The sequence below is a fragment of the Penicillium vulpinum genome (assembly GCF_028829585.1).
Source record: "Penicillium vulpinum strain IBT 29486 chromosome Unknown utg000001l_segment0_segment0, whole genome shotgun sequence".
Classification (NCBI taxonomy): Eukaryota; Fungi; Ascomycota; class Eurotiomycetes; order Eurotiales; family Aspergillaceae; genus Penicillium; species Penicillium vulpinum.
In genome coordinates this window covers 79,517-103,928 of record NW_026643241.1, presented here as the reverse complement: position 1 = coordinate 103,928, position 24,412 = coordinate 79,517, and the positions used below count along the sequence as shown (strand labels likewise).

The 24,412-nt window shown below is 47.7% G+C and overlaps 12 protein-coding genes across 12 annotated transcripts; 6 read left to right on the top strand and 6 right to left on the bottom strand.

The window, feature by feature from the left end:
- Window positions 1-935: 935 nt before the first annotated feature.
- On the bottom strand, window positions 936-3,314 carry xlnD (beta-xylosidase XylA; the record flags this gene model as incomplete). The annotated part of the gene is made up of 1 exon (XM_057247739.1): window positions 936-3,314. The coding sequence occupies one exon, from the start codon at window positions 3,312-3,314 to the stop codon at window positions 936-938; it is 2,379 nt and encodes a 792-aa protein (XP_057112171.1).
- An 872-nt stretch (window positions 3,315-4,186) lies between these two features.
- On the bottom strand, window positions 4,187-6,622 carry N7479_000040 (putative ATP-dependent RNA helicase DBP6; the record flags this gene model as incomplete). Its single annotated transcript, XM_057247738.1, has 1 exon — window positions 4,187-6,622. One exon carries the CDS (start codon window positions 6,620-6,622, stop codon window positions 4,187-4,189), a length of 2,436 nt encoding a protein of 811 aa, XP_057112170.1.
- A 284-nt stretch (window positions 6,623-6,906) lies between these two features.
- Window positions 6,907-8,556, top strand: N7479_000039 (phosphatidylinositol N-acetylglucosaminyltransferase subunit A/GPI3; the record flags this gene model as incomplete). The annotated part of the gene is made up of 5 exons (XM_057247737.1): window positions 6,907-6,923; window positions 6,979-7,010; window positions 7,061-7,095; window positions 7,148-7,536; window positions 7,584-8,556. The coding sequence occupies 5 exons, from the start codon at window positions 6,907-6,909 to the stop codon at window positions 8,554-8,556; spliced, it is 1,446 nt and encodes a 481-aa protein (XP_057112169.1).
- A 387-nt stretch (window positions 8,557-8,943) lies between these two features.
- Window positions 8,944-9,765, bottom strand: N7479_000038 (ADP-ribosylation factor family protein; the record flags this gene model as incomplete). The annotated part of the gene is made up of 2 exons (XM_057247736.1): window positions 8,944-9,656; window positions 9,717-9,765. The coding sequence occupies 2 exons, from the start codon at window positions 9,763-9,765 to the stop codon at window positions 8,944-8,946; spliced, it is 762 nt and encodes a 253-aa protein (XP_057112168.1).
- Window positions 9,766-10,464: 699 nt separating this feature from the next.
- On the top strand, window positions 10,465-12,194 carry N7479_000037 (uncharacterized protein; the record flags this gene model as incomplete). The annotated part of the gene is made up of 2 exons (XM_057247735.1): window positions 10,465-10,489; window positions 10,618-12,194. 2 exons carry the CDS (start codon window positions 10,465-10,467, stop codon window positions 12,192-12,194), a joined length of 1,602 nt encoding a protein of 533 aa, XP_057112167.1.
- Window positions 12,195-12,470: 276 nt separating this feature from the next.
- Window positions 12,471-14,228, bottom strand: N7479_000036 (FAD-binding oxidoreductase; the record flags this gene model as incomplete). Its single annotated transcript, XM_057247734.1, has 1 exon — window positions 12,471-14,228. The coding sequence occupies one exon, from the start codon at window positions 14,226-14,228 to the stop codon at window positions 12,471-12,473; it is 1,758 nt and encodes a 585-aa protein (XP_057112166.1).
- Window positions 14,229-14,958: 730 nt separating this feature from the next.
- N7479_000035 (uncharacterized protein) lies at window positions 14,959-16,091 on the top strand (the record flags this gene model as incomplete). Its single annotated transcript, XM_057247733.1, has 3 exons — window positions 14,959-15,239; window positions 15,299-15,394; window positions 15,461-16,091. 3 exons carry the CDS (start codon window positions 14,959-14,961, stop codon window positions 16,089-16,091), a joined length of 1,008 nt encoding a protein of 335 aa, XP_057112165.1.
- Window positions 16,092-17,053: 962 nt separating this feature from the next.
- On the bottom strand, window positions 17,054-18,845 carry N7479_000034 (uncharacterized protein; the record flags this gene model as incomplete). Its single annotated transcript, XM_057247732.1, has 3 exons — window positions 17,054-18,082; window positions 18,140-18,252; window positions 18,356-18,845. The coding sequence occupies 3 exons, from the start codon at window positions 18,843-18,845 to the stop codon at window positions 17,054-17,056; spliced, it is 1,632 nt and encodes a 543-aa protein (XP_057112164.1).
- Window positions 18,846-19,690: 845 nt separating this feature from the next.
- On the top strand, window positions 19,691-20,443 carry N7479_000033 (alpha/beta hydrolase; the record flags this gene model as incomplete). Its single annotated transcript, XM_057247731.1, has 1 exon — window positions 19,691-20,443. The coding sequence occupies one exon, from the start codon at window positions 19,691-19,693 to the stop codon at window positions 20,441-20,443; it is 753 nt and encodes a 250-aa protein (XP_057112163.1).
- A 520-nt stretch (window positions 20,444-20,963) lies between these two features.
- On the top strand, window positions 20,964-21,832 carry N7479_000032 (uncharacterized protein; the record flags this gene model as incomplete). The annotated part of the gene is made up of 2 exons (XM_057247730.1): window positions 20,964-21,501; window positions 21,624-21,832. Coding segments are annotated over 2 exons (747 nt in total), but the record flags the coding sequence as incomplete, so codon positions are not given.
- Window positions 21,833-22,126: 294 nt separating this feature from the next.
- Window positions 22,127-22,861, top strand: N7479_000031 (chitin deacetylase CDA4; the record flags this gene model as incomplete). The annotated part of the gene is made up of 1 exon (XM_057247729.1): window positions 22,127-22,861. The coding sequence occupies one exon, from the start codon at window positions 22,127-22,129 to the stop codon at window positions 22,859-22,861; it is 735 nt and encodes a 244-aa protein (XP_057112161.1).
- Window positions 22,862-22,947: 86 nt separating this feature from the next.
- N7479_000030 (mRNA splicing protein PRP18) lies at window positions 22,948-24,106 on the bottom strand (the record flags this gene model as incomplete). The annotated part of the gene is made up of 2 exons (XM_057247728.1): window positions 22,948-23,140; window positions 23,196-24,106. 2 exons carry the CDS (start codon window positions 24,104-24,106, stop codon window positions 22,948-22,950), a joined length of 1,104 nt encoding a protein of 367 aa, XP_057112160.1.
- Window positions 24,107-24,412: the final 306 nt, after the last annotated feature.

Genomic DNA, 24,412 nt, shown 5'->3' with positions numbered 1-24,412 from the left:
ATCAAGTCAAAGCCGAAGCTACATACTCACAGGTCTAATTCTGGCAGAGCTTGGCACACAGCAAGGGGGAAAAAACGCAAGTTTGGAGACCGAAAACTGTACTAGTCATGAATGCTACCGGTGGATGGTCATACAATGCAGGGATCTGGCTTTACGGCGCATCTATTATGTATACCTGGACATCTTTGATTTCAAACGCCTTTTCAAATATGTCATCGGTCTAGCAAGATCACCGAGATGGCCCCCTCTCCGCTACGAACCTTTTTTCAGCAAGGCGAATATCATGTATAAACCGATCTGCGAGGTAACAACTGCAACACCTATCAACTGACTTCTAAAGGCTACTTAAGTGGATAGCTGGCCGATATAATCTAAAACGCCCCCTACACCTATAAAACAATAACGACAAACTAGCTTCGTCCAACAGCCCAAGCCGCGGTAGCATATTGTCAGGGTGGTGATACCGGTATATTTTGCAGGTTCCGATACAAATCTAGCAAATATAATGACAGGACTGGTGTTGGAGAGCAAATACATGTTTTTGAAGCTCTTGAAGGTCTGCTTGCTGTTGATTTTGGCGGTCCTTTGACTTCTTCTGCTGGTAGAAGCAGTGAAGGGAATAGCGCCGCAGGAACTAGTGAAGAAGACACTAGCACCAAGCTGCCAACCGTACATATCGATAATGGCGATAGAGCTGGTGCACTTATCTTAAAATTTTTATTTTTCTACTAATGTACATATGATGATTCGTTAACCGAGCTTTTCTTGTTGCTACTATTTGATGAAATTCACTCGCTAGACCGTAGCAAAACCGAAAGTCCCTGCTTAAAGCCCAGCCAGGCAGGCTATCTATCTTCTTGTCTGCGACTATCCACCGACATGTATTTATCAATATAGCATACTGAACTACAATATACATTGACGGAGAGCACTATTCATGAAGGAAGAATAAGTTGCTCTTCCTTTGGCCAAGTGGCAATCGTAGTTGCATCACCGGTCAATGTGAATGAAAGCACGGCGGAGCGCTCATTGTTCAGCGCAAGTTCATACTTGCCAGGATACACTCTGCGGTTACCATTCTCATCAGTGCGAGCCACGTTGTCTAGTGAGATCGGAATTGTCATGGTCTGACTGGCATGGGGCTCAATCCCGCCGAGGCGATCAAATCCAACCAGCCACTTGTTGGGATGCGGGCTCGGTCCAGCTTTTGTGTTCACAAATGCCATAGCTGTATAGTCAGAAGTGACAGTACCAGTGTTCTTGACTTCAATGGTGTAGTTCATGAATGGGGCTTGTTCGACGACTTTGTATCCGGTATTTGAGCGTGAGAGAAGCTTCACAATGTCAAAGGAAGCCCCATTGTTGGCTCTGAGGGAGTGCGCGAGCGATGCTTTGAATGTTGTGTAGAACAGCCCATGGCCAAATTCGTACACTGGCTTGCCTGTATACCACATGTAGGTCTGCCCAGGGTTGCTGCCCTTGGGGCGCAAGCTCATCTCGGTAGCAGGGAATTGAAGAGCATATTCAGCAGGGTATTGAGTGACTGTCAGACGACCAGCGGGTGCACGCTTTCCAGTGAGAATATCCAGAATTGCAGGACCTCCAGATTGTCCCGGATAGCCACCCCAAACCAGGGAGTTGACGTTTTTGTTGGCCTTGAGAGACGAAGAATCCACTTGACCACCGCCCATTTGTAGAACAACTAACGGCTTACCCAATTTACTCAACTGCTCGATCAGCTGGAGCTGATTACCAGGCCAGGTGATGTTTTCGCGATCCATTCCCTCTGCCTCGACGGTGTTGTCAATTCCACCGGCGAAGATAATCACATCAGACTTCTTCGCAGCCAACAGAGCAGTTTTGAACCCAAAAGTAGATTCCGAGGAGATATTAGTGCCAAAAGCATAGTTAACCTCAAGGTTCGAGGCTTGTAGGGCAGCGAGCGGGCCGGTGAGATAGGGTGCTGCGCCATAGTAATTTCCTTGCAAGGTAGTTGTCACATTTGCCCATGGACCAATCAATGCAACACTTCGGGTGTGCTTGGACAGTGGTAGAGTGCCATCGTTCTTGAGAAGGACAATTCCTTCAACGGCAGCCTCGTATGAAATATTCCATGCATCGGTGGTAACAACGTCAGACCAATCAAGACCTCGGTATTTACTGTTGTTGTCATCAAAGTAGCCCAGACTTGCAAGGTTAGAATAGAAACGAGTGACAGCACGTTCAATTTTACTGCGGGAGATCTCGCCCTGAGAGACTGACTCATTCAGATAGAGTTGATATGTCATCCCGCAGTCAATATCTGTGCCTGCCTGGATACTTTGCGCCGCAGCGAGAGAGGCACTGGAGGCATATCCGTGGGGATTGAAGACATTATAGACAGAGTCGCAGTCGGAAGAAACATAGCCATCCTCGACAAAGTTCCAGGTATCACGAAGCAGAGTCTGAAGCAAGAAAGAATTGGCCGACGAGGGAACGCCATTGACTGCGTTATAAGATGACATCACGCTATGAACTCTTGCATCTCTCACTGCCGTGATAAACTGAGGGGTGTAATAGGCAGCGAGGTCGAATGAGCTGATGCTCATATCGTTTCCCAGTCTTGAATGGTTACCCCAATTCTCGAGGTCGTAGCCAGCGAAATGTTTAGCTGTCGCAGCTAATTTCAGGTTCTTGGGGTCCAAGCCACCCTGAATCCCTGTTATGTACTCAAGTCCGTAAATTGAGCAGAGTTGGATATCCTCTCCTGGAGTTTCCTGTCCACGGCCCCACACTGGATGGCGGAAGGAATTGATGTTAGGTGCATACACGTCCAGCCCGTATCGACCCCCATTGTTGAATGCCCTGCCTTGAGTTGATATGATGTCACCGATTTGATTGATCAAGGTGCGGTTCAAGGCAGCCATTGTGAGGATGGGGGATGGGAACGAGGTAGCCCAGCTGTATTCCCCGGACTCGGTGAGATTTGCTCGGTCCAGGCCATGAAGAGCCTCGCTCCAAACCTGATAAGGTGGAAGTCCCAGACGAGTAATTGCGGGAATGACGTTTCCAGTACTGTTCACAAGCTCTTCAAAAGTGAACATGGAAATGAGGGCTGCAGCTCTGTCGTGAGGCTTTGCGGTGGGGTCACAGACAATTGTCTTGCTGAGAGGGCCATTAGAGCAGTCTGGAAAAGAAAAATCGACTTTGGCCATTGTTTCAGGGTAAAGATTCGGTTGTGACTGGGTATTATAGTCCACATAACTCGTGTTGTCCTGGGACAAAGCGGTCGGCGCGAAGGCCACCAGCAAGGAAAGTAGTGAGATGACAGGCATTTCAGAATGCTGTCTTTAAGAACGGATATTCAGACATCTTTGCTCATGGTGCAGGAATCAATTTATAGTCTGGGGTATGAAGAGGTGCCCCCACACATTTGAACCCAGTTTGGAAGTTTCACAGTCGATCCAAGGGGATTTCACGCGGGGGTTTGAGGTTGGAAGGCATTCAAAGGGAACGTTTTAGCCTGAAATTATTTCCAGTTGCTCGTATATGTCGATCACACCTCTGTTGGCTGTCAAGGGGGTCAGGGGGGTCAGAGGAGGGGGGGGGAGATGCATGGAAATACCTCTGTACTCCGTACTAGGGTAGAGATCAACCGTCGGTTCTGCTTTCCTTGAACTTCATTTTGACCTTGCAATAACTTCAGCAAACACAGCATTAATGTTCTCATATGATTTCGAGAAAGTGATCCTACATAAAGAAGTGTGAGGGTTGAAGTCACAATTAACCTCCACTTAGACAGAACAAGCTACTTGGTATTCAAGCCATCCGCTGAAGAAACGTTGGAATGATCCGAGGATTTCCTGGGCGAGTTTAGCCTGAAATGAGGGCCCCTCACATTAATTGACGCATCTCTCCATCTCTCCATCTCTGTATACTGCCATCCTCATAAGAGGTCCAAACCCCGCAGGACCGGGTAATATGAGCCAAATGTGTCCGAAGTTTTACCGATGTAGGTCTACTTTGTATGGCAATTAGAGAGAGACGAACTGCCCTAAAATTAATGAAAGAAGTACGTAAGCCACGAGACTGCAAAACTTGTGAACAGATCATGATACAAGAATACGACCGCTATGAATGCAGACCAACACATAACCACTCATAAAATACAACATTTGAATACATCGCAAACACATATCAGAACAGACTAGCCACGCTTGACCTCTTGCTCAAGCTTGTCCAAAGCCTTGGCGTATTTGGGCTTGAGCGATTCTAGTGCGTCGGTCTTGATCTGGACACGTTCGATGTTCGAGGTACGCGTGATCCTGCCGTCCACACTAGCTGCGATCTCGTTGGCAAACCAGCGGCCCTCGCGGTGAGCAACCAAGGTCCACGCAGAGCCTGTGCGGCCGGCGCGGGCGGTACGTCCAACTCGGTGAACGTAGGTAGTAATGCTAGTCGGGATATCGTAGTTGATCACATGAGTCAAAGATTCCAGGTCGAGACCACGAGAGGCACGATCAGTAGCAACAATCACTGAAATACGACCTTGTCGGTAAGCCGTCAATGTCTTGCGGGATGCAGAGGATTTGTTGGATTTAATGATGGTTCCCACATGCTTGGCCAATGCGGGATGCAGAAGGGCAATGAGACGTGCAAGTCGGGAGGCAGACTCAGATGATTTGGTGAAAACCAGAACGGTCTTACGTGAGGGTGAGGGAATGACTTCCATAGCATCGGATTCCGAGTCAGATGAGTCGGTAGAGTCTGAAGAATCCGAATTCGAGTCCGAGTCTGACTCCGAGTCTGACCCAGAAGATGAAGTGTCATCATCAGACGATTCACCAGAGCTAGTATCATCGTCGCTGCTAGTATCATCATCTGAACTAGAGCTGTCAGAATCGGATGAATCAGACACGGCTGGAGCCCGGTCCGCACTAATCTCAATGTGAGAAAGAAGAAGACGCAGCAGATAGAGCGGCTTGAGAGATCCGTCGCCAACTTGAACAACGTGCTCAGACAGAGTTGGGGGTAAGGCGAAGTGAGCATCTGGATGAATAGCCGATGGGTCTTCTTCGTCGGCAGCATCCTCGGACCCGATGATAACCATCTTGGGGTTAGCCAGGCGCAACGAGTTGAGTTTAGAAATGTCGCGGGTCATTGTTGCACTCAGAATCACTTTTCGAGGAGGCTTAGCGTCAATCGAAAGTCCAAGTTCAGACAGAAGCTTTCCACCAGGCCCAAAGGTCTCGGGGGCCTGCCGGCTGTTCAGCGAGTTCATGACGACATCAACCCACTCTTGGAAGCTTTCGTTCAAGAGACGATCTGCTTCGTCAATCACCAGCCACTCGAGATGCTTGAGGGTGAACCCCTTAGTGTAGCGAATGTGGTCGACTAGGCGACCAGGAGTACAGATAAGAATGTCAACATTCGGCTCAGATCGCTGGATGTGGCCCGGAAGAGACCCGTTAGAGTCAATTGCCTCACTGACACAATCTTCCAGGCTCAAATTCATCCAGTCGTTTCCTTTCAACCCATCTCGCTGTTGCCGTTGAACAGCTGGGTTGTAAACCTGGTCCACGCGCATCAAGAGTTTCTGCTCGTCTTTGATAGCAACGTTACCGACTGCGCTTCCGATATGAAGTCTGGACCCAGAAGCACATAGTTCGCAGGATTCGCGAGCTTGTTTCACCAGCTCTCGTGTGGGAACTACAATCAACCCTCTAAGCCTAGAGGCAGGTCTCGGCGGCAGAGCGGTCACAAGGGGGAGAACATAGGAAAGTGTTTTGCCGGATCCAGTCGCTGCAGAGATACAAAGATCTCCTGGATGATTTTGCTCTCCTTGCAGAAGGAGGGGAATGACTGTAGATTGTACAGCAAATGCTTCGTTGTAATTCTGTTGTTCGAGGATTTTAAGAAGATCTGGCTTGATTCCGAGCTCAGAGAATTTCTTTGTGTCCTGAGCTGATTTGCGCAACGGATTAGCCAGCCAGGCGGGGAGAGATGAATATGTTGGGATTTGCTCTAGCTCGGGTGGGTTTTCAGGCTGAGGTAGTCGTTCAAGACCCTGTGCGTAGACAGCTTCCACAGCAGGTGTCTCATCTTCAACACCTTCGGGCTCAACTTTTTTGGCTTTAGCGCTGGAGACGGTTTTCGTCCGCTCGAACTTTGACATAATCCCCGAATGCTTGTTCTTCAATTTGCGTTCTTCGACTTCCGGCGCTTCAACTTCTTCATCGTCAGCTCTTGTAATCACAGATGGAGCCGCAGCACCCAATATGTCATCCGTTCCAGGGCTCTTTCGCTTGCTCTTTTTCGATTTCCCTGCCGTTTCGCTGTTGCCGTTGCGCGAGTCTGCAAAAGTCGCTTTTCTGCGGTCTGACGAGAGAGTACTTTCTTTCCGGGACGTTTCCGGGGAACTCGATCCTTGAAGCGCATCTTTGAGATGCTTGCGCTTCTTGATGCTGCCATCATCTGTGATCTCTGCAATCGGCAAGCTTTCGCGTTTCTTGTGCTTCTTCGTTGGCGTGGGAGTGGCTGCAGGCTGAGAGCCATGGGGATCTCTCTTGCGCTTATGAGATTGAGCGGGTTTGGGGGTCACGTCAACCTTCGTAGAGGACTCGAGTCCTGAATTTTTGCCCATTCTCATGTAATTCCGCTAATTTTGGAGTTGGTGTTGTATGTCTCGTGGGGGATCAAATTCCTTTTCTCTGAATCTTTCATGCCGGCAAAAGACATAATAGCACCACCGCCCTAGTTACCGCCCTGCTTATCGGACAGCTTCGAGGATGGATGTCTCCAGCTTTGTATTTGTTGGCTTGGATGGACTGGTGTTTTGGGCAGCAGATCTGTTCGCCATGGAAAGGAATTTGACACGAAGAGCAAATTCGACACCTCGGAGTTCTGGCCCCGAGAACCACAGCCACGATGCCGTATAACATCGCGTCAGTATTTGTCCTATCCGGTCGCGATTACTTGCTAACGTCGTTATGGTTATAGAATGGTCAGTGACTTCTTTTTTCCCCAGTCAGGTATGCTTCATTCTTTTCCCTACAGTCTACAAAATCCCTGACTTGTTTAGGTGGAGTTGAGAGTCACATATACCAATTGTCGTCCGTAAGCACACTACCTTGTTGCTCCGCATGCGCTCTTCTTAATTGCTTCTCAGAAACTCATCGATCGGGGACACAAAGTCATTATTATTACTCACGCGTACAAAGGACGCACCGGAGTCCGTTACCTCACCAATGGACTAAAGATCTACCACGTCCCTTTTTTTGTCGTCTACCGCGAAACAACATTTCCTACCGTCTTCTCCTTCTTCCCCATATTTCGCAACATCGTCATCCGAGAGGAGATTGAGATAGTCCATGGCCATGCCAGTTTGAGTAGCTTCTGTGGAGAGGCTATTCTCCATGCGCGTACTATGGGGCTGCGGACTGTCTTCACGGACCATTCCCTCTTCGGATTCGCTGATGCGGCATCGATTCTCACCAACAAATTGCTCAAGTTCACTTTGAGTGATGTTGATCATGCAATTTGCGTTAGCCACACTTGGTGGGTCTCCTGTGGATGTATTACACGACTCAACTAACAACTTGCAGCAAGGAAAACACAGTGCTTCGGGCTTCGTTGGATCCATTAATGGTGTCAGTCATTCCTAACGCCGTGGTAGCGGAGAATTTCTGTCCTTTGTCTCATACTACTCGTGCGCCTGATCAGGGCCTGGGCTCCCCCGCCGACGCTCCAATGTCCCCCAGGCCAATCGGACCCGATGATCCAATCACAATCGTGGTCATCTCCCGACTTTTTTACAACAAGGGCACCGATCTTCTCATTGCATCTATTCCGCGGATTCTTGCCTCCAACCCCAACACTCGCTTCATCATCGCAGGATCAGGGCCCAAAGCAATTGACCTGGAGCAAATGCTGGAACGCAACGTGCTTCAGGATAAAGTTGAGCTTCTAGGTTCGGTCCGACACGAGGAGGTCCGAGATGTGATGGTGCGAGGTGATATTTATCTCCATCCTAGCCTGACAGAAGCATTTGGGACAGTCATTGTTGAAGCTGCTAGTTGTGGTCTTTACGTGGTCTGTACCCGTGTTGGAGGCATCCCAGAAGTTCTACCCCAACATATGACAACATTTGCCAAACCGGAAGAGGACGACATTGTGCTTGCAACCAGCAAAGCAATTGCGGCTTTGCGCTCGAACAAGGTGCGAACGGACCGATTTCATGATCAAGTGAAGATGATGTATTCATGGCGCGACGTGGCTGCACGCACCGAGCGTGTGTACGAAGGTGTTATTGGCGATATTAGCCCAGAGGAGTTTTATGGTTACTATCCAGGCCAGGGCTGGGAAGCCAGTGGAGACCGCGTCCGCAGTTTTGCGCTAATTGACCGGTTGAAACGCTACTACGGCTGTGGCGTCTGGGCAGGCAAGCTGTTCTGCCTATGTGTCGTGATTGATTTCTTAATCTATGTCTTCCTTGAGATGTGGTTTCCCCGAGCCAATATTGATATCGCACGAAGCTGGCCAAAGAAGCCATCGGTGAGTAAATCCCGTGTTCGCTGAGAACAAAACGATCCTCGGCGTAGAGAACAGCGACATACCAATATCTTTCTCTCGGTTCTGCGCCCATCCTACCTGTCTCACACAGCTCATAGCTTCGTCTAACCACCCCCTTCATATCCTCTCGTATTGCACGAATCATTTACATATTCCCATTCATAATACCACATACATAATGTCTACTTTGCGGAGAGTACTTGGAATCATTTATGCCGTAGTTTCACTCCCCTAGATAGTATGAGTAGACGATAGTTAAACCAAACTCCTATCGAATAGACTCCATTGGTATATTAACAGAAAATGTAATGATCATAAACAAACGCCGTTATGCTCCTTGATATGCTGCGCTCGACATCATGTACGAGAATGGTTGGCAGCCCCAAGTTTGAATCAACGCATGACTGGAGGCCTGCCCTCTTTGTTCCACTTGACACGACTTTGTACCCACTCCACAGCCGCCTGGACGCCCGACCCAAGCAGCGCACTGACCGGCAACACGCGACTGTCACGGACGCCGCTTCCTGTTTCTCCTTCAAAAACCTTCCGGACAAGCCCTTCCTTGATACGAACCACTTCCACGCAGTCCTCACGATCCTGTTTATTTGCTAGCACCAGGATAGGAACACCAGCCACGTCGGCATTTTGTAAGACCGACTCGAGAACTTGACGGCATTCGTCTAATCGCCCGAACTCACTGCTGGCCGCATTGATTCCGACATTTTGCTCCGAGAAGGCCTCTGTACTCGTACTCCCTCGTGTGCTGTTGCGTCCTGGCCCTGCTACGGAGCTTGCGCGCCGTGCAAGTCGTGTGATATCGGGATCTTGGCCGACGTCGGAACTGTCGACCACGAAGATGATCGCGTGGCAGCTAGTGTAATAGCTCTGCCAGAGACCGCGCATCGAGATCTGACCGCCAACATCCCAAATCTTCAAGTTCATGTCTGATAGAGATATTGTTGCGACATTCTGCCCGACAGTGGGGACAGTTTTTCCGGGGTTAGGTGCCGGGGCGCCATCGGAACGGGGTTGGTACAACGCCTTGATCTGAGAGAGGAGTGTTGTTTTTCCAGCGTTATCTAACCCAAGGAGGATAACAGAATACTCTGCAGTTTATGATAATCAGCTTGGAAGGTCCCGCGATCAGAGAAAGCGACAGCAGTTACCTTCTTTGCTCGTAGCGGCTAAGTACAGCGACTTGGCCAGGTGATACATGATCGCGTTCCCTGTGGGGAGCTCAAGGCCAAGCGCAATTTCAATTATAGAAAAACGGGATCAAAAGCAGAAATCATGACATCGCAGTCAGTTCTCTGACGTTGAAGCCTCATGTTCCCCGAGGGGCCGCGTTGCAGCCTCATCTATTTTGGGAAATTAGGGCTTAGGGCTGGGCTGGATCCGGGGATCCTCCAATCTGAACTACATCGGACATTTCAATGTACAAAGTACATGATACATACAGTTTATGTTGTGCATTCAACACATTTGACATTTATGATCCATCTCAAAGCTTCAGCAATATGACTAGATAATGATTAACGCTTCCCGGGCAAATACTCCCTCGGGTTCAGTTTCCTCTCTTCATTATTCGGCAAATGGAAAATCGTCGACTTTCCCGGTCTTCTTCTTTTCTCCCCACTTGCACTCCGCTTTCCCAAGGTTTGTCAGCTTCTGATTATTGATCGATACGAAGTGAACCCCCCATTTTGTCTGGGGCATTCAATTTCCTTGAATTTCCAAGGCTACAAATGTCACACCCCTCTATGGCCTTGCTCTCGACCTCTGGTGAGAAGGCAGCGTGACAAGGATCTCACCTGCTCTGATTGGTTGACCTACGTATTCTTTTTTCACTCTATTGCATGTCTATACCAGTATGCCACACGCTCCATCACTTATTTGATATATAAGTCGCTGTCAATGGAGATTGATACTATTATCGTCGGTATGTCTACATGGTTGATGTCCTATGTTGCGGCCATCTGGGACTTTTGCACTTCTTGAGCCTCACATGCCACCCCGCGCTCTTCGAAGTCCTTGCGAAATGGTAACTGATTGAACCGATTTTACCAGGCAATGGGCCGTCATCCATGATCCTTTCATACATCCTCCATGGACATATCCCTTTCTACTCATCTGACCCTCCACATCCTGATCATTTATTGGATGCCAAGTTGAAAGCCGCGCCAGAGATTTTGAACGCCGATGTGAATTCGCTTACAGCACACTTCGATGCCTCACGCCTATCATACTCAACTCAGGCCCTTCCTGTGAATGTCTTATTGGACACACTTGTACGGCCAAGTGTTGACGTGGATGAGCCCGGCTGTATCTCAAATATTGATTGGCGCTCACAGCCTGAAAAGGCTGTCTCCCACCTTGTTTTTGGAAAGCCTCCTAGGCCTGGAGGCCAATGGACAGAGGATCCATGGGGTGCGAACTGGGATATCCAGACATTGAGTTATGCGGCGATGCTGTCTTTACCCGGGTACTCCTTTGCCGACCATCACAAAAAGACCACCGGCAAGGATCTACCATCATATACCAGGCCCACGCGGCGCGAGATCGCCGATTATTTTTCTGCTTATCCGGAGGCTGTATATATCGATGATGCTTTTCGGTGTGGGGAAGAATTGAGGGGCATTTCCCGCACCGCTACTGGATTTTATGTTCATTCTCATAACCTCCACTGCAAGCGCCTGGTCCTGGCAAGTGGAATCTTTTCCGAGATCCTCTCACCAGAGCCAGTGTTACGCCCATTACTTGAGACCAAGTCCTCGCCTAATATCCCACTTCTCGTCGTTGGGTCTGGTTTCTCCGCTGCGGATTCCATCATCTCCGCCTCATCCAACCAAAAGATTTTGCACATATACAAATGGTTTCCGAATGACCACCCGTCCCCCCTCCGGGCCTGCCATCAGCAAGCCTATCCTGAATATGCTGGTGTCTATCGTCTTATGAAACGAGCTGCCCTCACAGCCAAAGCTGCAGGTAAAGATCACCGCCCAAAGTACCGACGCGCGACTTCAACGCCATTTCTTGAAAGCCGGAATTGGGAATGCCTCTATGAGGGCCTTCCTAATGTTGAAGTGACAGCCGTGGAAGTTCATGGCGATCTGGCGACGGTCACATTCCGCCGCCAAGATGGAACTGTTTTCTCTCGGCCTGTGCGCGGCCTCGTGTATGCTGCCGGTCGGCGAGGCAAGCTGGATTACCTCGATCCCGAGCTCCGCTGTGAAGTGTTGGGGCAGGGCAATCAAGAGGATTCAGCAGTCACTGGCCAAACCCTCCGTGCGAAGGCAATTGAGGATCTCGAGGTCGCATCGGGAGTTTACATCATCGGCAGCCTGACCGGAGATTCTCTGGTCCGATTCTCCTACGGTGGGTGCGTCTACACTGCTAGCCATCTGATCGATGGCGAACGGGACAGCCGCAGTGTCTGTAGTAGTTCCTCGTCATCTGCTAAACTACATGGCTCTTCGCTTTCTGTGATGAACGGCATGGATGGTCACCTTGTCTACCCAAATGGCGATGTACCATACCTGACTCGTGAAGATACCTTCAGCAAAATGTCAACAGCCACAGGCCAGCCTCCTGTGCGTGGCTGGTGGGAGACTTTCTCCCGCATGTGGAATTATATAACACGATGAGTGTTTTGATAAGAATATGTTGCATGTATATCACGATCCCAAATGTAAAATTCTAGAAATACTATGAAAAGGCACAGATCTTGTTTCATCTATCTCATTTTCGAGGATTTTGTTCATCACGCCCTCTCTCCCTCAAACTCTTCGACTGCAGTTCGCAATCGAACCTCCAACTTTTCCTTCGATTCAAATTTGCCGAAACTGCTAATAGCAGGAGTAGAATGGGCTTCCCAGCCATTCGCATTAGTTTCTTTCATCCTAATTGGTTGATCAGATAACTTACTCGTGTTCACCTCTCCACCCAACACACTTCCAGCAATCAAATATATGAGTCGGGTCATATTTATCCTTAGCCTCCAAAAGCCCCGCATAATTCGACCCGAAATACGTTTGCTTCCAATCTGGCTCGAGATAATGTGCTTCATTAAAATATGCACCGCCACCAGGGCTCAATTTCTTCAAAGGCTCGAGGATCTGCAAAAAGGCCTCGGCAACACCTGCCTGGTAATCAGCATCTAAAGGCTCTCCCCATTCTCCAACGTGAATAACATGCCACAACGCACTACGCCAAGCAGGATGCGCAGATGACATCTGGCTCTTGTCGAGATTTGAGACTGGCGTTTCCATGACTATTTGGGTTCCAGTGAGATTCAAGTGACTTCTAGCTGTTGCGATGCCTTTTATAACACCATCTACGAGCTCGTCGATAGTTTCAGAGGCATCAAAGACCGCGCGGGGAACCAAGCGCGATGCCAATATGGAGAAGATCCCCGACGGTTCCGTGACCTTGGCATCCGCGGCAGTGACGGTGAGATAGTTGGCGTAGTCGGGGTAGGAAGTATAGTAATTGGCAGAAACGGAAAGATCGGTTCTGTTGCTCAGGAATTGGGCAAATGAGGCACTGGCCGATCTCAACTTAAGGCCATTATCACCATAGGGCAATACCATTGAGATCGCGATCTTCTCTGGGAAGTACTCAAGTTGGCCCGTAACAAGTTGGGCTGACCAGTCGGCCTGATTCTCTGCATGAGCAGTCAAGATCTCGCGGAGAGCAATGTTCTGATTGACATCACTCGTATCACCGATAAAATCGGCTGTGAAGGTGTATGTATGGATGGGCAGGGAAGGATACACTTGAACTCGGTACTTAGTGAGTACAGCAAACGTGCCGCCTCCTCCACCACGCATGGCCCAGAAGAGCTCGGGTTCGTTGCATTGGTTGATTGTGCGAACTTCTCCATCTGCAGTCACCACCTCGAATTCAACCGCATTGTCGGCCATCAAACCATAGGTGGTCGTAAATGACCCAACACCACCACCTTGGGCGAAACCACCGGCTAGTCCGACTGATTGTTCGTATCCTCCGGTGATATCCATTCCTTTCGAGCCGAAGAAATGATATGCGTCAGTTGCAATGACTCCAGCTCCCAACTCCCCCACATTGTGACCGTTGGCCACGGGGCAGTTGTGTGCAGTGAAGTTCGATCTAAACGCAAGAGAATGAAGATTGTGAGTCCAGATGGCGAGCGTGTTGGGAGCTGATGATCGCCCGAAAAAGTCGTGACCAGTGTTCTTCACGCTAATGCGAATGTTGTGGGCATGTGCAAATCTCAGAGCCGCGGAGATATGTGAGGCGTCTCGTACATCCACATAGTATGATGACAATCTCCCAAGCGTGCATGTGTCATAGAGGAGCTCTGATGGTTTGGTTTCCAGTAAAGCGCATCCCGTATTGCCACAGGTCTCCCAGTTCAACCAGTAAGTCTGTCCATAGTGTGTGCCCCTCGGAATACTATCACCGTAGTACTTCTTCACGGCCTTGCAGGCGGCTTCGTCATAATAGAGAGGGTTTTTATAACAAGGGGCCGCGATTGGAACAGTCTCGTACAAATGGCCATCAATGGTCGCATTGAATTGTTGCCATTCTTTCGATGATGGCCAGCACGTTTGACCTGGGCGACAATCATAACCGGGGTCAATGGTAGCTGAGGCTCCCAAGGCAAAGCAAATTGGGATAAAAGAAATGAAATAGAACATACTCGAAAGCTAAAGAAAGAAGCTGGGGTTCTTGCTAGACATCCAAAATTATAACTACTGGCTCTTGGTGCATTTATAGATCACTTTTCGGACCTGACAGCTTATTTTGTTGAATTTCTATTTTATATTAAATTATCATAATCAGCTTCGCGACATTCTCACCGTCAGCAAGTCGAACAACCTTGATGACGTATCCTGCCTTAGTTTTTTCTTAGCGAGTTTAGATTAAGAAGTAAAGTCTTGCGAGTTGAGCCAACAGTACTTACCTAAGGGTATGAGCTTCCTGACTCGTGACTCATGGTGTTCGTAGCGTCAGCAAACCCTTGGAACTCATAGCTTTCCGAAAAGGGCAAGGCTTTCGACGTATTACGCTAGTCCTAATCAGGAAAGGTGGTATTCCGCACGGGAAAATCCGAAGCTTAGATTTGCTTGTTTGGCATCCATTTGCTGTTTATTGCTTCTTTCTGTAAATTGGGGCGTTCAAGACTGCAGCTTGGCTCCAATTTGGGAATGCAATTCAACAGGGCTGAGTTGTCAGGTTAAAGCTACTCATCTTTTTTTTTTTAAAAAAAAGCAAAATTACATAGACCCAAGCATTAGGAGAATCATAACTCAGTATATAAAGCCTCTTCTCGTACGTGGATTGAGAATCAGAATCATCTTTTTTCGGTCTTCAGCTGCTAGATTGGATTCTTGATTCTTTGATAGATCGCCCAAATTTGACTCAATCATGGCTGTTGTCACCACAGAGCACGTTGCCATCGCAGAGCTGATCATCTATATCCCAACGGCTTTGCTCAGCATCTGGGTGGTTATCTGTCATGGATTTCACAAGCAATTAGGCTGGGTTTACTTGAGCATATTTTCAGCTATCCGAGTTGGCGGAGCTGTTATGGAAATCTTGAGCACAAAGAATCCAAATAATGCAAATGACAAAGAATGGGCCTTGATTTTGCAGTCTGTTGGATTGTCACCACTTCTTCTGTCAACATTGGGTCTTCTAAAACGAGTGTGAGTCTAAATCCCATCTATTAGCCTATTAAAGGAGATTATAACTGACCAGCTGATAGATTTGATGAGACATCGCAGCATGTGCCATCAAGCCCAGGCTCTAAGGGCAACACCTTTCTACAAGTATTCGCATCTTTCGGTATTACTAGCAGATTGTAAGCGCGTCCACTATTAAATGAGTGAAAATCCGAACTAATACTGACCCACTCTATCTACTCCAGAATGAAAATATATTCAAAGAGAGCCACAGCTACGTCAATACGTAGCAAGATTGTTCAACTCTTGCATATTCCTGCACTTATTGCCCTGGTCCTTGCTATCAGTGGTGGGATTGACCAGACCTCTTCAAATATCTCGGACCATGCTAGTGGCAAAACCAAGACCCGTGCTGCAATCATCCTCTTCCTAGCCATCTATGTTGCAACCTGCACACTATGGGCCATGACAGTGCAGAATGTCCGCCTGATGGAATCGAGCCAAAACCGCATCTTCTTCTGCGTGCTCCTCGCACTGCCGTTTATAGCGATTCGGGTCCTCTACAGTCTTATCAGTGATTTTGGGAACAACCATCAATTTTCAGTAGCTGATGGTGACCCCAGGATTCAACTGGTAATGGCCACACTTGAAGAATTTGTGGTTGTTTTGATGTACACAATCTTGGGTTTAATAACACCCAAATCAACATCAAATTCTGGAATGGCCGATTTCCTCCAACAAGAGATATGCCATACAACCGAATATGCTGAAAATTTGCGTCGTCATAGACATGCCGATCACCCTCCATATGATGAGGTCAGTTATGCCCAGGCGGCGGCTCAAGAGGCATATAATCAACAACATGTGCGGCGTTAATTCTAGAAGGTACATTGGTTAGACAGTGTTGTTCAATTTGGTGATGTGATTGGGTTGAAAACAGAGCTTGTCTCAATTCAAGGCGTTGAACTATAGAGATCTCATGCAATTGCTGTCAATTTTGAGCTATTGTGTTTAGTCTTGCCTTTCATATAAAAGCATAAGATCGATACATAATCTTCTTCAGTCCCTAGAATTCTGGTCTCTTCAACTAACTAATCTCATTTCACATTCCAGTGACTATCTCCGTTATTTGGCCTTCTCTCGTGAATATCTTAGGTGATAAGCCCTAGGTAAATCCACACCAATTTGAGGGTTTGTGTAGAGAACATGGACGTCAGACTCAGTTTACTATTCATGAGTAGTTTTGTATTTTGTATATTTTTAGTGTTGTTGTAGATTTATAGATACTACCAGTTTTGGTAGATTACTATATATTGTGAGCAAGTTATATGCTACTAAAATTCTCTCACGTCCCTTGCTTGTGTTCTGATAGTTAGATCTGCCAATTTTACGACGAGGTCTCCATCTCTCCGTAAACCATTATAAAGTTGACCACCACGATGTAGATCTATGGCAAGAAGGTGGGAAAAAACATATATATTGTAGTGGGGAACCTCGCCCTCCACTCCTAAGGGCCCTGTCTGTCCCTCCTTTCTTCCACATTCTTTATTGTGTAAATCATTGAAGCACGGAGGATACAGGTAGCAGATAGATGCAGATTGAGAATTTACACTCCTACACCTCTCTGAGTTCACTTCTTGAAAAGAAAAAAAAATTAAACAAAAAAATACGTCCGGGTTCCTTGTGTATGCAAGCTGGGTATGAAGCTGAATTGTGAGTGATGAATCGACCCGCGTGCCTGAGAGCACACAGCCTTGAACGTTCACCCTTCGATATATATTAAAAAATATCAAAAACCAAGCAGCATATTCAATCGCAGAGATAATTGATATCTCATCTCATTGAGTATCGTGGCTAGGAGAGTCGCCTGGCGATATCCAGGCCCGAGAATCCATCCCTTCCCGCAATAACTGCGCCATAGCTAACGCTTGATTGATTCCCATGGAATGTCCAATCTTCTCAAGACAACCAATAATCCATTTCCGCAGCTGCGGAGATGCAAATCCAGAGTTTGCAGCAATTAAAAGAGGCCACACTAGAGTGACGCCTCCCGCCCCTGATACCTCGAAATTAGGAGCCAGAGGCGTAGCATAATGAATATCTGAGTTCGTCATGTTCATGTTGGGCACAAAGGCTCCAGGACTTGCTGCATCTGTTTCCAAAGATAAGCTCCTCTCGGCAGATGGAAATGCGGGCATTGATGCCCATGGTAAGGGTGTGGTGGGAAACGAGCCATCCGAATTTCCTAATCCTGACGCGACAGGATAGGATTCACTACCAGCGTTTTGGCTGGGAGATCTCCACTTATAGGTATCCTCCATACCCATGCCCAGATGGAAAGGAACACTAGCGCAAATATCATCCACGAGTTGATGCGCAATCTGTCGGCTTTGACTCGCAATAATTTGCTGTTGACAGAGGCCGCTACTTCCCGGTGAAGAATTTGCAAGTAATTTCACGGCGTCCAGAAGCATTTCGTGCATTATAATTCGTGCAGAGCGAGCATAATTCCAAACGCCGCTTACAGAAAGATTTCGATACACATGGTAACCATCACCCCAAACGGTGCGGGTGATGGGCTCTCCGTCTACCAGCGGAACATTGACTGTTTTATACCCCCACGAGGGAGGTGTAGTAAGGAGTATTGACGTGAGGTCTGCATCGAGACTCAGAGTACGGCGTATAATCTCGCTAGGCTGCGTGATACTGCCATCTTTAAGGGCTGCGCAAAAGTTGGTCAGTTGGATGACCACCCGACCGACATCGTCGACTATTCGGTCATCTGGGTCTCGATATTGCTTTGCATCTTCTGTGAGGTGGGTCATAGTTGAAGAGCTGTATTTCTCTTGGTATATTTGGCTGATGCTCTGGTTATCCATGTCAGAATATTGCTAGCTAGCCAGCTCAAATGGTGGGAAACATACAATTTGTGCCCGTAGGTTTGTGAACAAACCCAAACCCTCCGGTCGAGTCAATTGTTCTGAACCTCGATATTCAATTAGATTTTTGGCTCCATCCATGTGTTTGATCCATCGTTCTATAAAAGAGTCGTCGCTGCATGTCATTACCTTTAAAGACCCATCATTAGTAGAGTGCGATAAAAAGAAAAACATAAAAGTCAAAACTTACCTCAAACATACCCAGTAATACCACAGCTGCTAATGTATCATCTCTCTTGGAAAGAACTGGGTCTCTGAGGGCATGATTTGTTTGAGATAGTGCGGTCGTATACTCTTTTCTAGCTTGGAGCATCATTCGTGGAGAAAGACGAATGTTGGACAAGGCTGCTAATCCCACTGCGGCCAGCGCGGTGGTCAAGACCGGTGAATTGCTAGTGTCTTTCATCAAAGGCAGCAGATAGGACATGTGGCCCCCACAGGGACCACCGGACATGTAGTTCACAAATATATGAGCCTTAGCTAATTCCTGAACTGGGTAAAGAAGACTGTTTCTTGGAGGAGACACATTCTGAATGCTAGTCGAGATGCTAGAGGTGCCAGTGGTGCTAGTCGTGGCTGTGCGCTTTTTGCGTGGGGCTTGCTGAGACTTGCGGATCACATCCTCGCTTTGATCTCGAAAATTCCAGTCCAATGGATCTCGATACCCGGGACAATCCACTTGAGCCCGCATGCATTGAGTACATGATGGTGACCCTTGATCGCACTAGACCCAGTTTAGTCAACATCTCTCATCATTTTTTGACCTCACAATCATACTTTCAAGCGACGGGTGCGACAGCGCCCACAGGCAGGACTTGGCTTTCCACAATAAACCATCTGGTGTCACAATCTTGGCTGCCGAAAGAAGAAATGCGTTGCGTTGAGGGGTGAAAGAGAAAAATCGATTTTGGGTAAGCATCTCGTTTACAGAAAATCGCAGGGCTATAAGAGCTTATCTTATTATTCTCCTCCAATAGAAACATGCAGTAGTGGGCTAAGCCTCGAAATAAATGCACGGGGTCGAATACGAGAACTACTTACGCCCCTTACCGATTACGGTCAGCAATTCGTCAGCCCTACATATCCATCCCTCCAAGGCTATATTCTATACATCCTATACACTTAGACTAACCATGATCTACTTGTTCCATCATCTACTATATTCTATATTCTAATTATACTTAATTTAGTTTCGCTACTGTTTTCCCCTTTTATCCACCGTTTTTTAACTTCCTCGCTTAATATAAGTCGCCCCATATATACTAATGGGAACAGGTTGGCCATAACGGGCTTCGTCCTTCAGTTGCCGAGTAAAGTCCCTTCACACCTTTTTCTGGGAGTTTAATTCATTTCCCTGTATGAATCTCTATTCCGAATGTCTCCCGAAGGACATCATTCTTCCCGATATCGGGTAGATGACGTTCACGAGGATTTCCCATAAATATAGCATCTTTCCTCTCTCTACGCACCCCTGACCAACTCATACTCTCTAGATCCCATTTCTAAACAAATCTCTCACTTTATTCTTCTTTAAAGATGACTGGATCCACCACTTTTCTCTTCGTTCCTGGCGCATGGCATAGCCCTGACTGCTTTGATCAAGTGGTGCAACGCCTTGAAGCAGTAAACTACAAAACCGACAAAGTCTATTTGCCCTCAGTCGGTCCTACCGAGCACTACTTGAGCTTTGATACAGACGTTGCACAAATTCGCACTCAAATCGAACAAGCAGCGGATGCCGGGCAAGAAGTCGTCGTTATTGTTCACTCTTACGGTGGCTTGCCTGCAAACGAGGCAATCAAAGACCTCGACATCAAAACACGCCAGCAGAATGGTCTGGTTGGGGGTGTCACGCACCCGTTCTTCTGCGCCTCCTTCGTCATCAAGGAAGGAGATTCACTAATTGGCGCGTTCAGTGGAAATGACCTGCCATGGTTTATTGTCAGCGACGACAAGCTACAAGTCAATCCTGCCAATCCAGAAAAAATACTCTACCACGAATGTGATGTGGTCCAGATTAAGTCTTCCATTGAAGCCCTGAAGCCTCACAGTTACCAGACCTTTCACAGTATTTGCACCTATGCTGCGTGGAAATATGTACCAAGTACCTATTTGTACTGTACTGAAGATGCTGCTATTCATCTGGCTGTCCAAAAGGCAATGGTTGAAGGAACAGCGAAGGGAACTGGAATGAAGACAGAGTCAGTGGACGCATCGCACAGCCCCTTTATCAGTAAGCCTGATGAAGTCACTGCGGCGATTCGGCGGGCTGCTGGAGAGGTTGTTTGAGCTTGGGGGATATATACTATGTTTCGATTCTATGCTGAATATTTATAAGTGAGTCATAGCATTATATATCAGCATTAAGGACTTCTACTTGAATAATCAAATTGATCGATAATGTGAATTCCAACTTGATGTATAGGCGAATATCAAGCGGGAAGTACCGTAACAATGTACAAAGATGCCCTACATGAAAAGGCGTATATCTTAAAAACAGTTCTAGTTGGTGGATATTCTTGAATTCCACAATTTCTAGGCAGAATTCCACACGAAGTGGCTTCCTCTTCCGGTCAGCAATTCGGTGGCAAGTGAGTCACGGTTACATCTCCAACTGTAGCGGGCTACATGGTCCTCGATGATTATCAATTTATTATCACAATGGGTAATTTAGACCTCGGGGATTTTTTCTTGCTTAATATCAGAGAGAAATTATAGAGAGAACATAAAAGTCCCAATACCCCCAGGAAGGATTGACTAAAGCTATACTTCCTATCTTAACTTTCTTTGTTCAACTAACATAAAAAGAATATGTCCATCCGACCCGATCTCAACCTACGGTTTCACGGCAGTTTTATCGTCAGCTGCTGCTCTTCTTGCGACAGATTCTCCAGCAACACCTGCTCCCTTCGTTGCAATGACCGAAGTTCCGACTCCAGCAACGCCCCTCGCCCAGCGGATTAACGAGTATGCAAAGTTTCACCTTCCTGAGCCAACATACAATCATTCTCTTCGTGTCTATCACTTTGGGCTTGCGATCAAGCGGTACAGGTTCCCCGAATGGGCCTTTACTGATGAAACCTACTTCCTTGCCTGCCTGCTTCACGATATCGGAACCACCCAACCTAACATGGAGGCCACCAAAATGAGCTTTGAGTTTTTTGGAGGCTTGAAAGCACTGCAAATTCTGCAGAACCTCAACCCCTCCTTTGTAGGAGGCTCAGTTCCAGTCGCCCCAAAAGATCAGGCAGAGAGCGTGGCAGAAGCAGTCATCCGACATCAAGACCTATGTGAGAAAGGTAAAATTACAGCGCTCGGTCAGCTGCTTCAGCTAGCAACAATATTCGGTATGTTCGTCCTTTATCAGAATCGATTGTTCTGAAACAAGATTCCTTGAACCGTGATCAAATGCCATACTGTTATTCGGTGGCAACAACAAGTGATAGCTCTGCTGACTTGTTCGGAACAGATAACACTGGTTCCTATGCCAATCTCGTTCACCCTTCAACTATTCAACAGGTTTCTGATCATTTCCCACGTTTGAAATGGAGCAAGTGCTTCGCTAGTACCATTCATGAAGAGAGTCGGCTCAAGCCATGGGCACACACAACGACACTTGGCGAGGAAGAATTCGGTAGCAAGGTGCTAGGAAATACTCTAATGGCACCCTATGAGTGATGGCATCCCGATGATTCCTGAAGACTGATTGTGTGTATGTGTGTGACACGGGCCTCTCTTGGATCCTCTAGAGCTCGTACACACAATAAACATGGAGAACCGAGAGGAATTGAAAAGTACAATAAAATGACCCTTTAATTCAATTTAATCCGCAAAGTAGCAAAACTGGCCAGTTGGTGTATGTAGGGTCAAGTCTACGGAGTACTCCGTAGACACATACATTTTAGATACTTCCCGTTAACTCGGACAGAACACCTTCACGGATCCTCTACAGATCCTCTACAGAAGCCGAACATGCTTCAAACCATCATAGCCGCTTTCTTTCTCCTCATACCATTTTATTGCATATACAAACCCCCTATTCTGCTCATTCGTTACTGTCAACGTCGCTGGCCGGATGTACTCTTCCACGTGGATACAACCAACAAAGTGGCTGCGTTGACGATTGACGACGCGCCCTCTATACACACACCTGAAATTCTCCGTCTACTACAATTGCACAATGCAGCTGCGACTTTCTTCTTGATAGGATCCCAAATCCCAGGACATGAATCTGTCCTGGCTGATCTCGTCCGAGCGGGCAGCGAACTCGCCAACCATGCCATGTATGATGAGCCATCGCGTGTACTCAGTGACGACGTCTTGGCAGATCAGATCCAAGCAGTTCATGCCAGAATTCAGGAAGCATATGTTGCAGGCGGGAATATATCACAGCCTGATAATTGGCTCTTTCGCCCTGGCTCGGGATTTTTCAGCTCCCGGATGAGAACTCTTGTAAAGGAGCTGGGTTATCGGCTGGTGCTCGGCGATGTGTATCCGCATGACCCGCAGGTGTCATTTTGGAAAATGAACGCGAGTCATATTTTGAGTATGGTCAAGCCAGGGAGTGTTATTGTCTGCCACGATCGGAGGGCGTGGACCGTGCCCATGTTACAGAAGGTGTTGCCTGAGCTGAATCGCAGAGGATACCGCGTTGTTACAGTATCCGAGTTATTGAAAGAAACTGGTACAAATCGGTGTTCAGACTGATAGCCAAATGAATATTGCGGGCTATTAATTTACATGTCTTTCTTCTCGAAACGCTATGGGTATATTCGGACACTATTCTCATCACACTAACCCATCATCTGCAATTGATCTTCCGGGGGCCAGCGGACTTGTGCAAAGCTCAAGCAGCGCTTGATACTCTGCAGATACTTGCGAGTAATCTCGTCACTCAGAATATGTGCCTGCTGGTCACTCTGATGCAGCTTCTCTCTTGCAGATCGCTCGTGAATACCAACCATGGTCACACCAATGGGCCACGCTCTATAGACATGTTAGCATCATTTCCAAATTTATCAAGGTGGCGGGATCAACATACGCTTTACCGATGCTCACTCGTAGGTAAGCATCATTTGCATCGACATATCGCCGTTGCTGTGCCTTGTGCACGATCTCAACAATCGGTTCCAACAGCCCGTCCTCCAGGTCGGCCTTCTCGAAGAGGCGGAACAATGGCGTCATGTTCTCTCGTGATTGAGTCATGGCATTGAATGCTTGTTTTCCCTGGAAACTTTCACGCACCGAGACGTCACGCTTTGCCAGTGCCAGTTCCCATTCCGACAAAACCATGTTGAAGTAAGATCCTAACTGCCTGAAAAGGAAGAGGCGACTCTCTTGGTCTTTCGGAATCTTGGCCGGGATGATCATCTGTCCACCAGAGACGGGCTCCAAGGTTGTGGGGATAGGTCCATCGGTCACCTTCTTCTTGGGAATAGCGGCCCGTTGAACCAGACGACGGTACCGTCGAAGACGGGCTCGATAGTCCTCTCCAAATAATTGTATTGGCGCATTCATCTCTCGTAGTTTCGCAATAAGCTCCTCCTCCTCGATATCTTCCTCCGCATCACTGTCGGCTGGGGTGTTCTCAGGTAAGTCAGGCAGGCCGAGCCTCCGCCGCCGTTCACGTTCTTTGGCTATTTCTTCTTGTTCTCTCCTCTTCTTGGACTCCTCAGCTAGTCTTCGCTTCTTCTCCTCGCGTTCTCGGGTTCGATCCGCTTCTTCGTCTTCGAGCTTGCGCTTATTTGCCATGCGCTCTTCACGTTCGCGTGCAAGTCGCTCTTGCTCTTCGTTGTAGGCTTCAATGCGGGCAGATTCAACATCGCCTCGTCGCAGATATTTCTTCGCTGGCGCTGCGGGGGCGCTTTTCCCGGTATCTTTGGCGGATGGCTTGGAAGCATCGCTACCCTTGGCCTTGGAGATCTCCTTGGACATCAACGCGGCGAAATCCATGGTGGCGGGATGATGCAGCGAGCTACTTGAACAATGCGACTGTAGCTCAAGCTCAAACGAATGTAGACAATAGATAAGGTATAGTTGCGTTAAAGGAGGAAGATAGGGTGTGGAGCAGAAGGAAAAGAATGTTCGGCTTTGCACGTCAGAGAAAACCCGCAGCTTTTCGACGCCGCATTTGGGGTCTCTTCCAGTCAACTCCCCTCAACCAAAATACCACAATCATTTACCTCCAAGAACCTTCATCCAAGCTTTAATTTACATTTCAGTCATCATATCTTTCATCCTCTTCTACTTTCTCTCCAT